The sequence below is a fragment of the Aquila chrysaetos genome, chromosome 6 (genome assembly GCF_900496995.4).
Source record: "Aquila chrysaetos chrysaetos chromosome 6, bAquChr1.4, whole genome shotgun sequence".
Taxonomy (NCBI): domain Eukaryota; kingdom Metazoa; phylum Chordata; class Aves; order Accipitriformes; family Accipitridae; genus Aquila; species Aquila chrysaetos.
The window spans coordinates 52,761,640-52,774,482 of record NC_044009.1 but is presented as its reverse complement, the minus strand read 5'-3'; the positions used below and the strand labels follow the sequence as shown (position 1 = coordinate 52,774,482).

The 12,843-nt window shown below is 44.1% G+C and overlaps 1 protein-coding gene across 10 annotated transcripts in view; it reads right to left on the bottom strand.

Moving 5' to 3' along the window:
- Positions 1-12,843, bottom strand: part of GALNT13 (polypeptide N-acetylgalactosaminyltransferase 13) — a 199,104-nt gene that overhangs the window by 25,151 nt on the left and 161,110 nt on the right. For all 10 annotated transcript variants that reach the window (XR_003923877.1, XR_003923880.1, XR_003923881.1 and 7 more), the window contains 2 exons: positions 7,885-8,024; positions 3,844-3,942 (listed from right to left, as the gene is read on the bottom strand). Coding sequence is in view for 2 of the 10 variants with exons in the window: in XM_030017557.1 (XP_029873417.1) it covers positions 3,844-3,942; positions 7,885-8,024 (239 nt within the window). In the remaining 8 variants the exon portion in view is untranslated. The remainder of the gene's footprint in view (positions 1-3,843; positions 3,943-7,884; positions 8,025-12,843) is intronic.

The window sequence follows — 12,843 nt, the reverse complement described above, 5'->3', positions numbered from 1 at the left end:
ACCACCTCGGTATTTATCTAGGGAAAACAGAAGGAAAAAGCAGCCCCTTTCAGCTATGGCTTTCGTTAGCCTCAAGCTTACAGTCAGCTTCGCATCAGCCAGCCTCCTCGCAAAGGAAACGCGGGGAGCGCGCTTTGACAACGGAGCTGACATCCACACCGCTACCGAAACGCTCGGACCGCTCCAGGCTTTCCGCGGCTGCTCTCTCGGGCACGACGAGACCAAACCGAGAAGCAGACGGCAGGGTGCGATGGCAGAGATGACCCGCGCCGGAGGGACCGCGGGGCCGCCCCGGCTAAGCAGGGAGAACCGCAGAGGACCCTTTGCCGGGCGTTGCGACCGCAGGGCTGCAATGACGGTGGGCTTGCTACCGTCCTCCTGATTCTATTTTTTCTGACAAAAAGCGGGTTCGTCGCTGTACCTAGCGCAACTGAACCTCCGGAGAGGAGAAAAGGCATAGGGTGTTAAACAGGAAAAAAAAAAAAAAAAAAAAAAAAAGGAGATGGCAACGTGTTTGTTGTTTCGTTTGCTCTTCGGCAGCCGAGGGGAGAGCGGCTGCTGACCCACGCTCTCTCCTCCAGCGAAGAGAGCCCGGCTCTCCCCAGCACAGCCCTCCCTGCAGTGCAATTGTGAACCTGCAGAATTCCCCAGCCCTGCTTTTTAATAATATCCCCCTCCTGCCTCTGTGAGATCTTATGATTTGATTATTGTTATGAACAGAGGCCCGACACTCCCAATAACCGCAGTAACAGATGACATTCCCATGGTAACGCAATAAAAGCCTAACGGGTATGCCCATCGGGATGACTGTAGGCAGGAAAAACAGACGACTGTTTCACCCTCTGCCTGGCCGTCGAAAGGAACAAATTTCCTCTAAAACACCACAAAGCCAGAAGTCACGTGTGGGGAAAAAAAGGCGTGAGATTGATGGGTCATCCCCCTCTGTCTGAGGCTGGAAAACAGAATAATACTTTTTTTTCTACAATTCACATGTGGTCAGTGCTTTTTTTAATCAGGAGTCAACCTCGGGTACCTTCCTCCTGAAAAACATCATTCCTGAAGGAAGTTAATACCTCCCCAGCCCCGTGACTCCAGGAGATATATGCACAAACCTGATATTCTAGTCCCTAAAGTCATATCCCCACCGTAGCTGATTTGAGGACAGGCTTTGCAATTTTTCCCTCCATACAGAGCAAAGAAAACAGTTCTAAGATTGCATTTAACTGCATTAGGAGATTCACACTATTTCTTTTAAAGATCATTAATAGCCACCAGGTCCCATCCGAGTTAGGATAACCTGAAATACCCATGCCAACAAAACAACAAATCCTCCACAATTTTATACTCTGAAAGTAATTCTCACATGAAGGGCCGCAGTTAACATATTTAGTTTTTCTTAATTTTTTTTAAAAGACATTCATATTTTTAGAATCTCGTTATCCTTAAGTCCTTTAAAACACTTTGAGAGCTGTGAGATATTTGTCCCTGCCTCAAGCTGGATCGCGCCCATGCATCTTGCTCGGCTCTAATGAGCTAGGTATTATTCTTGCTTCATTTTCATTCTGAAGTAGTTTTGTTCCTCAGCTATATCTGTAACCACACAACCACTCCCCGCTCCCCCGCTCCCAGCATTTACATGTCTTAGCTCAGTTCTAATTTCTCATTAGAACAGAATTTAATAAAGATAACTTTTAATGGGAGTTGTGTATGAGCACTAAAGGATGTATAATGCTCTGCATGTAGGTCAGGTATTCCTAGCAAAACCTCCACCAGATGACAGATAACGCTCTTTGTTCGTGCAAACGCAGGGGAACAGAGTCTCTTCGTCATGCAGGTGCACACAACAGATTTATCTGTGGTTTCTGGCTGATGTGAGAGGTATAAAGGAGACTGGAGCCACAATTTCTTTAGATTTGAGATATATTGGCTTAGGAAGGCTCAGAAAGAATGGTTGTATGTATTAGTTAAGGTTTCTTTAGGCTATATGGTCCATATATACATTCACAACCCACCTGTCTTTATCTCAGAGCCTTACAGTACTCTTCACCTCACGCCTCGTGCTTCAGAGGAACTGAGGGTTTGGAGACGTGACAGCCGTCTAGGATTTTTCTCCTCTTCCAACAAAAAGAGAGGGGTCTTCCCACCACACACAGAGAAAAGGGGAAACACGCCAAACACCCAAGGTGTAAAGACAATCCTCAACCTTGACCATATGCAGTCTTACTAAAACGCTAACACTTCCATCTCCTAAGTCAAACTTAGAAAGATAGTGAAGTTTGGGATAAATATGATGGACAACCTTACCTCTGAAAGAAACACGGGGATTTGCTGTAAGATCCTGCATCTTCCCATCTTTTTTAGCAGATGTGGCACTAGAAAAAGCCACCCTCATCAACCATTACCCAGTAGGTATATGGATATTAATTGCAGAGGGCGAAGGCAAGAGCAGCCCTCTGCTCGGGGGGTGTGTCAGAAGCTGAATGAAGGGACCCGTAGTCCTGAATTTGAGAAAGCCGTCAGAATTAAGGGGAAGAAGAGGAGAAAGGTTTCCCAAAGGTAAAGCAAACCAAAAAGCAGAGAAACAAGGCTAAACTACATCCCAAAAGGTGCAAATAAAAGGAGGAGATCGCAGCAAGTTCTGACGAATTTCCAGGTCACGTCGGCGATGGGGAAAACGGAGACCGTGCCGGAGCATGCCGCGCGTGGCGGAGAGGCGTCGGCAGCAGCAGTGCCGGTGCTGCCGGGACCTCAGCGCCGTGCCAGGCCGGCATCTCACCGCGGGCAGCCAGCCACACGCCGCTCCGTCCGGCAGCCGTGCGCTGCAGCCTTCCCGGGTAAAAGTCCCCTAATTATAGGTTTTCATTGCAGAACTCAACTAAACCCAAATGAATCAGCTCTGCTAATTTGAATCCGAGGCGTTAGAATATGCAAAGTTTACCGCTATTTATACAGAGAGCAGGTACAGTCATCAGTGGTACAATGAGCTAAACGATTGCCGTTTACCTTTTCACTCCCTTTCAAACATACCCAAGACACAAGTGAAACACCCCACGCCCCCACTATTTGAATTTCTGCTAATGAAAAAAAACTCAACTTGCATGAATATTCTGCATGTTTATTCTTCACACACACGTTTTAGAAACGGGTGAACTCAGCCACAAGTCATGTAGATTCTTACCCATTTCGTTTTAAAAAAGATTTTTCCTCCAACGCCAAAAAACAAATTAAAATTCATGATCAAATTTTCTAATGTTAGTATCTGAAACTTCAAATGCATTTCTCTGCACTCTAAACAGCAGGAATATATTCAATATATTCACTCAGATACTTGACTGGACCTACAGATATGTACCGATAGGGTCTCAAAATTTGCAGCTGTTATTGAGAAAATTGCTCTCTGAGTACTCCTAAAGCTCTTTTAAGCATAAAATCTCAACCACTTTGGAAATTTCATTAATAAGTTTGCTAATTGTTGCTACTGTTTTTTATAGCGAACCGGCATGTCTACATTTAAGCCACATTAACTGAGGACTACTGAGGGAATCCCCTTTCTATCACGACAAAATGAGAGGGTACCCAGCACAAACCACGCACCCGCCGAGCCCCCAGCCGTACCTGCTGGTTCAAACACCGTATACGCAAACCAACCCCCCCATTTTCTGCAGCAGGAAAGAAGTGCTGACAGGTGAAGATGCAGCTCCCGCACTGCTCTGGGTGAATTCTAATCAGTTTTTCCTGATAGCTGTTGTGCCTGTGGTTACACAGCAGCAGGCTGAAGCACTTATTGTACAAACAATACTTTTTTTTTTTTTCCTCTTTTTTTTTTTTTAATTTTTATTTTACCTGATTTCCGCCCATGCCATGGCAGTTGAAAATGCCCACTTTTTCATTTTCCTTGCGGCCCATGTTGTCTAAACACTGGTTGGTTTCAACGTTCCTGATCTGAAGAGAGAAAGAGATTAAATGTTCCTTGAAAAAAAAAGTCTGTAAATGTCATATTCGTGCAGAAAAAAATATATAACTGTAGGAGAAAGTACATTATCTGTGCATTCAACTACACGAATATATTTTAACTCGCAATTTGTAAATATGTCACACTCCCAAAAGAAAATGAAAATAATTACAAAGAGTATAATGAGATTTTAAATTACATATTAAGTGTAAGTACGAACAGCATTGAAGGAAAATCTCATTCAGTGCCCTGCATTGTTTTGTTTTAACAAATATGATACGCTTTTACTTCTAAACAATGCAAAACTAATGGCTTGCCCAACACAGGCACTTTTATTTTCTTCCAGCAGGGCTGACTACTCCAAGAGAGAAACACTGAGGATGAGCAGTGTCTGACGGCTGCCTCTTTCAGAGCAGAGGCCGCTCGACAGCTGTGTGACTAATTACATGCTTCTTAAAAGTTTTTAAATAAAACTTTCCCCTCAGAATCTACCCGTCCTCGGAGAAGAACAAATACACGTAGTGAACATCTCTGCTTAAACAAACCATTTCTACACGGTCTGCGCGGAGTGCGGCTGGGAAGAAGGCAGCTCTGCAAGCGCGTCGCCTGCGATACAACCCTCGACGCGCTGAGCTCCTTCCAGCGATGCTCAGCTCGCGCAATTGCAACAAAGGACCGTCACAGCCAGAAGCAATAAGGAGCAGCAGGGTAAGTACCAGAGCACAACATATTTTTAGAATACGCGTTTATCCAGGAAAATGGCTGAGTATAAAGCAACTGGCCAACTTCAGCTTTGTATGAGAGAAGCGGGAGACACCAGGGTCCCCGCGAAGCCCTCCCGCGTCGCAGTCTCCACGACGGTGCGTGCATTCAGCCTGCACAAACCCCGGCGTGTGCGTATAACACCTTCTTTCTTAACCCTCCTCACAGATCCGATAGCACAGCTGTACGAACACAGCTCTCCCTGCTCCTCCTCGCTCTCAACAGCGCGGGGCGATTTTCTTACTGATGCGCGCAAAGCAAAAACGCGTCTCCAGGTCCCTCGTTCCTTTGGTAAAACGGTTGTGAAACCCGTTATTTTGAAATACTTCAGTGGCACTTAGCACAACTCTCGGTCATCTGCAATTCCCCGTGCCACCTTCGGAGGCTTCACAGGCACGGCAGTCGGTACTAAACCACCGCCACCGGACTGCCCTTAACGCAGCGACGCAAGTGAAACGAGGCGGCGCGATCTGACGAACCACGCCGGGGAAGAGTGGCTCAGCAAAGCTCACGTCATCGCCTCTTCATCCGCTCTAACGCCGTTAATCACACAGAAAGAAATCGCACCACCTCGCGCCGGTGGGTCGCCCCTCCGAGGCTCGTGCTCTTAATCGCTTTAATCCTCCGAGGGCTGCCCGCGCCAGGGGAAAGGCTGCCGGCCCTCCGCAGCCTGGTCGCTGACCTGGGGGCTTCAGACCCAGCTGATAGCCAGACCGCCGGTTTTCCACCGCTTTCCAGCTGCTTTTAAAACAAACGGCCCTTCTTTAGAGCCCCGTGAAAGCAAACGGCTTTACGCGGCTATGGCAGCGCGTGGCTTTCTGGCGTAAGCCGTCGGACGTGCCCGGGAGCAGCCGGAGCGTCGCCGGCAGCAGAAACGCTGCAGCCGCAGCGGGGGACGAGCCAGCTCACGGACGACCCTTCCTCCTCTCCCTGCTCTCCTCTTCTCCGGCACGTGCCACTCCGCAGCCCCAAAACCGTACCCTAGTGACTAGCTCGAATGATAATCCCAGCTCAAACGGTAACCCCCAGCCTTTTTTTCTTAAATCACCTTTTTGTAGAAATAAGAGTTTCACGTGTATCTCCACAAGAAAGGCAATTGGGTTTGGTTTTCTTTTTTTGCAATCCCTTGATTCAGGAAAACGGAGGACTAGAATGAAAAGTGACTTGAAAACTCACTTATGATTATTATGTCTTGGGTTTATAAAATAATTCTCGTCTTGCCTTTATTTTGTATTCACTTTCAATGCTACATGATTAAAACTTAAAAAGAATATTCAGCATTCACCACATTTTGCACATTTAACGCCCATTCTGAGGCATATTTTCGTCCATCTAGGAAATTGAAATCTAACGCAGTCCCTGTATATAAGTTGAGTTCTAACTGAATGGAAAATTTAGTTGCAAATAAAGGCTTGGCGGTCTTCAGGATCTGCCTATTAAGTGTGCAATGAATAAACTTTATAAACTACTTACGGACTTCAGTTCCGCACAACTCCACATTTTCGAAATTTCATTTAAAAATTGTGCACTTCGTTTATAAAAGCAACAGGCATATATAAATTAGTTGTGCAATAGCCAAATAAAATCCAGATTAAAATGTAATACAATACCGGTTATTATTTCTAACATGTTGGGCGGTGCAAGCGAACCATGCATGAACACTGCCCAATTTCAAGTCATGCCTGCACCGTCTTGCAGGAGGTCATAAGTAAATTAAGGATGATTATCCCACATCTGTCAAAATTATTCACTCTTTTTATCACTGTTTATACTACAAAAGAACAAAACGTGCACTCGCACAATATAATTTGAGGCCCAACGTTGAACACTCATTACATTTAGATGGCGCTCTACTAGAGAATCATTTTCTCAGATTTATTACCAAACCCTACTCTTAGCAGCCAGCTAACGCACGGCTCCCACCGGAGGGCTGCTGAGCATCGTTTTCTCTCGGACCTGAGCAGAGGCGAAGCAGGGTCCCCTCCTGAGCAGGTCACCTGAAGGCACAGCGCATCTCCCAGAGCAGCTGGGCGCATCCCGGACCCGTCGTGGACCAGTGATGCCAGCTGCACCGACAGGTCAGACGGTTTGTCCTACCTGAGAATAAATCTCTGCTGAAAGAGAGGAAAATGACTGAGGAATACACTTCTGACGTTTTAAAGATTGTCCATTACTGCTGATGATGGTACCTGAGCTTTAGGTCTAAAAATCCACTTTACTGCTCAGCTGGCAGTCGGTAGCTGTAATAGTCAAGCATGAGTTTTAATTCATAGATCCTGCCTGAACTGCTGTTTCCATAGAAACAGAGGCCGCCTTGGTAAAAATAAGGTGTTTTAATAACTATTTTATTACTTTCTCATACTTTTATTTTCCAGGCTGACAATATCGTACAAAACCTTATTATTTGACACTTGTTAGATGAGTTCTTTCCTTGCTGTAAAACCATGTTTCACTTTATTTTGTCAGAGTTAAACTGGAAACCCTACTGTGGCTTTTATTTGTCACTACAATTGCAAGTTTCAATAGTAAATTACTTTCCTGGATGTAAAAAAGCCATTTGCTCATTTGATTGCTATTCTATCCATAGCTATCTTTAAATCAAACCATTCAAGAGCTTTTAAAAATCAGCGTAGGTACAACTCAATAGAATATTTTTAACAGTGAATTATCTGAATTTTAAAGAGATTTCAGTTCTTGGTGGTACTAGAACCACCAGATTGTTAGGAATGTCTGTGATACTCAGCTCCAGGCAGCCTTGCTGGAAGACACAGCATCAATGAACAAACACATTTCTTTAAAAGAAAAAAAAGCGAAAAAAAGCACTTTTTCTACTCTGCACGTAGGTGATAAGTGATGATGGAAAGTTCCCTTCAACTACTGCATATTACTTAATTATTTCAAAATATTAGTCACAAACCTCCCTTTTCCGATATGCTTCTTAATTTAAAAGATAAATTTTTAATGGTGAACATATACATTCAGAATAGCAATGCCCCCTGACAAAAGATTTAGAGAAAATACAACCTGTTCAAAAGTACTGAGAAATAAGATAGAGGGGCTGCACACAAGCACTTTATTCTTTTCTCCAAACCCACTTCATCTTCGTAGCGATTCCTCAACTTGCACAGTGTACTTATCGTTTGCATTTAGCCAAAGGAAACAGTTCGTACCTCACCAAGTGAGTAATAACGCCGTGGAATCTGGGAGTCGGGATAGATGTTTTCCAAGTACCACGAGAAGGGTTTACACTTCAGGTTTTCTCTTAGTGCTTTTCTGACAGACACATCGCCATAATCCACCTTAACAACACCTGGAATTGTTAAGAGAATAGATGATCAAAGCACAGTTTTTGTAAAGCTGCAAAGCATAAATCACAGATCCTTCTCCAGTTGTCATGATTTCCTTTTTATCAATATCCGTTTGCTGGAATTACAGTACAGCAGTATGTGAATGCATGTGCAGCTGCTACACCATGTATCTTTATAAGCATTAAATAATTAATTTAGCAAATTGAAATGCTTGGAAAATTACTTTTTTTTCTTTTCAGATAACTTCTCAATCTGGAAAGGCAGGACCACTGAACTCCTTGATTTCTTCATATTCCAAAATAAAAAAGAAATCCGTTTACATTTTTACAAACCATTTTTTCCAAAGCATCTTGCTGGTGTTTTCCAGCACTCTCTTCTGAGAGAAATAACTCAGACGAGGCATGTCTCTTTTACCGATGTAATCTAGACCACCCCTTGGGTGTTTTCACCAGAAAGGACACGTTCTCCATCATCCTGAGGAACCCCATTGCTCCCTTCCCCCCACGCCCCCCAAGGTCCCGCAGACCTCGGGCTCAGCCCACGGCACAACTCTCAGCGCATCTATCCTCCTCCTTAACGCTACTATACGATTAAATGCCTCCTGCAATAAGGCAGGGAAGGGGGAACAAGGCGGCAGGTTTCTGCAGAGACCAGCCGGTGGACGGGACCCATCTCCTGTACGGGATCCATCACCCTACGGGAAGCAGGGCACCGACGGCACGGCTTTCCGAAAGGGAGAAGATGTAACGTCACAGTTAAATTGTCACCGTGTCCGGTGGCACCGTTCCGACCGCAAGCCTATACATCAAAGACTGGAGCCAGCAGCATCCCGCTGGCCGTCTGGAGTGGTGTGTCGGTCACAAATCATAAACACAGGTCATGAAGAGAGAAAAAAAAAGAATAATGATCAAGGAGAGGGGAAATCAGTCAGAAATTCCCCCTGTACAGTGTATTCTTATTTAAATCAAAAGAATATATGGTGCTTTCAAGACTCACAATAGCTAGTCAAGCAATTTATGTATCTGTTGATGCTAGAAGTATGCACCCAAGTAGACGAAATGTAAGTGGGAGGACACAGACACGGCTGAGGTCAGCACTGACCGTGCATCGGACACGAACACGCTTCGTACAGCTCACGACCTCGGCACATCGGCACCGCTGACAGATTAAGTCCGAGAGAGAGGTGACTTAAAATCTACTCTGTAAGCCCGTGAATAAGGAACTTTCAAGTGTTAAAAAGTGTTCTGGAAGCCTTTGAGATGCAGCGTTCACTCTCCAACCGGTGCGTGCAACAGAGGGTAAGACGCTCGCCCCGCGCCCGCTCCGTCCGAGGGCGATTTCACCGCCGGCGATCGGCGGAGGTGAGCGCGGTGGGAAATCCCTCCCGGGGCCGCAGCCAGCCAGCTCAGCGCTTTGCCTTCCCCGTAGTTTCCTGGGAAGAAATCCATCACGTGGAGAAGAAATGCCAGACGTACAGTTCTAGTGCCAAAGAAAGGAAGGCTTCATCTATTCAACTTCTTAACTTTCTGTTCGAAGAAAGAGTAACAGGAAAACACCATTCCCATTTTCCACCCTCTCACCAAGCCGACTTTTGCAGGTGTGCATTTGACTTTCAGAGTTTAAAATAATACCAAACCCGTAATCTGCAACATCCTTTTCAATACCGACATACTCCAGGAAGGGGACAGCTCGGGAAGGAACTGTGTATCACAGAAAGAAACATAAAAGCCAGTCTTAAGGTGCTCGGCCAACTTGAATTATTAAGAAAGATAATCAAAAAAACAAAGAGCATGTCAAATGGTCTCTGTAGCCTAAATTAATCTAATTTTAGACGAGAGCTATCATCCAAAGAAACAGTGGTAGGCAAAGCATTAGTAACTGCCAGCACTCAGCTGAAATAGTTTGAAAGACACTCCCAGATTTATATCTGAAATCCATGCCGCATTTCCATCATCTTCTGCTTTCCATTATTTATGGGATCTTATTTTGAAATTATCATAGAGGTGAAGCTCCAAGGATATCAGCGTATTCTGCTAGGAAATCACACCCTAAAGCACAAGATGATAACAATTTTTAAAGAAATTCAGCAGACAACAACAGTAAAGCGATTCATTACTATTAACAAAAATTTAACTTATTTTGGATAACCACTCTTACCCATATTTTCAGGTATTTACCAGTTACATCTTTGACCAATTAGATTTATGTATCATTATGTAATTGTAGGATATGAAGTAATTCTAGATAATTAACTAAAATACAGGATATGCTACAAATTATTGCTACAGGCTAAAATCAAGGCAGGTGCTCCTGGGAAGCACTTTAGCCTGATCACAATGGCTGGGGCCGACTGCTGCTTCATCAGCTCCGGATCAGCAAAAACTCCTCGGAAACCAAATGTTCTTGGTTGGTGCCAAGAAATTAAGTGGCACTTACTCAGGCATTAGGAAAGCATAAAATTATAAACTTTGGTAAACAGAAGTATTCAAATAAAACCTTCCACCGTAACCCATATAGAGAAATTAAATCATAATAACTTAGGGGATGGCAGAAAAGTGAAGAGAAATCAAATGCAGGTTAAGTCCAGGCGGTGCTATCCCCTAGCAGAGCTGGCTGAAGGTGACGAAGAGGATCTGTGGGAACAGATTTCTATGGTGGAAATGCAAGAGGTCTGGGGAAAGCCGAGCTCACGGCGCAGGGGAATACAGGGGCCGTACAGGACAGATGTGGTGGACAGGAGGCTTCATCTGCTCTGCAACTCACAGAACATCTTCTGGGCTACAGGATGTTCGGTACAGTATTTGGGGCGATTTTATAAAATTCTCAAAGATTTTTATTTTTTTTCCCCAAGGAACAGGGGTAATTGATCAGCTGTTCTGCAATCAAGGAGATTGATCACAGAGTTTCATTTGACTCTGTTTAGGGGAAGAAAAGAATCAAAAGGTCAGTACTACAGTCGTTATTTAACATTTTACTTTTTCAAATGGCAATTTTTTTCTAAGTACAACTCATGCAGTCGCTAATTTAACTTACGCTACCTGAAACGCCGAGGTGCCTAACCCCCTGTGCTTCCATTAAGTAGCATCTTGTGGCTGTTCCATTGCTTTGTGTATATCTGTATTCACCACAAAAGGATCAAATGAAAACAGACACCGAAGAGCATAACCTCTGGACCTGGTCGGGCACGAACAGGATCATGACATGAGTTTTGCTGCAGAGTATTTGTCATTTTTATGTACCAATGGTGGAAGACCAAGAACACCCGCCTGACTTCGAAAGATGTCTGTGCAATGTGTGCTACGCAGAACTGAGCTGAAAACATCTTTGCTTTCAGAAAAGAAAATTATTAAAAAAAAAATAAATTATGTTTTCCAGGCAAGCTTTTACGGGCAAGGGGGAGTGGTGGTCTGTGATTGCTGCCTCTTCCGGAGGAATAGACATGCACTACTGCTATTATTTGTGCTACTCAATCCTTATCTATAATTAAGCTAATCTTCCTCATGGGAAGGCACTGGAAGTATTAGGAGAAAAGCAATATCTGTGTTTCGTAGTGCTTTGTACTGTGGGGATCTGATGAAGCTGAACATGAGGAAAAAGGATATTAACACTGTTATAGTCTGAGACCGCAAACAACACAGCCTTCCCCTACCACACGCACACACTTTGACATCTCAGTTTCAAAGCAAATCAGAAACGCTGTCTCTCAATGAAAATACCCTGTGGATTCACCGAACACCTTGTTTCTATTTTGCTTTACAATTCTTCCAGGGATTTCTATTTCCACATTTGGCTCAGCCCTGCAATTGCTGGAATAGAAAAAGCAATAAATCATTTTCCACTCAATCTGGCTCAACTTCGTACTTGAGATTTCTGTAATTAAACAAACTCCAGCAAAATAAATTCTAGTTTTACATTTTAATAAAACTTAGCTGCAGAGATGGGGAGTCTTTGGTGGGTTTGGCACGCTCACCTCACTAGGGCAGGTTTATCTTAAGGCTCTTCAGGTCTTGGGAGCCCACAAGAGATGCGGAGACCGTGTGCCCCAGCACGGTGGTGACCCAGGTCTCCACGGCACTGGCATCGATCCCCCCTTCAATCCAAGCTGCCTCTTCCCTTTCCCTGCATAGGCTCCTAACACACGTTGGTAACACTCCCCGCTACGACCCTGACAGGTTCTCCCTTCCCAAAGCTCCTCTATTATATATACTGCTCATCTTGCACGAACCGGGCTGGCTCATTTCAGCAGCATTCATTCACATGACACGTAGCGATGCTCGCCCATACAGCCTGCTTTGTCTTCAAGCAAGGACCTCATTTGTATGGATCTCCAGTAAACCTTTATATTCCCTTCTGCTCAATTTAAAACCAAGCTATTATGAATCAATACCTATTTGTTGTCACTACTTGCTAAATAATCGATGGGACTCAGAGGAAATATAGAAATAATTAATGACTAATACGTCCGCTTACACTTAAATAAGAAAACATAAGTAAAATGTCCTTGGGTGCAAAAAAGAAATGAAACATCGCAAGTAGCTACAGAAAGTATAGCGTGCGAAAGAATGGACTAAAAGTATCTCAGGAAAGAAGCGGATTGTTTTAACAGAGCAGCAGATGTGTTTCAAGTAGAACAAATTAAATGGTTGCAGCATTGCATTACACCTGCGTTTTTTCTAATGGGCATGTCCAGCAAATTGGCATACGAGGGTATAGTTTTAAAATTGGCAAAATGTACCATTTCTGCAGAACAAGACATTAATTCATGATGACAAAGATGAAAAAAAATTCATCTGGAATGAAATAGAAGTTGCAGAACTAAGA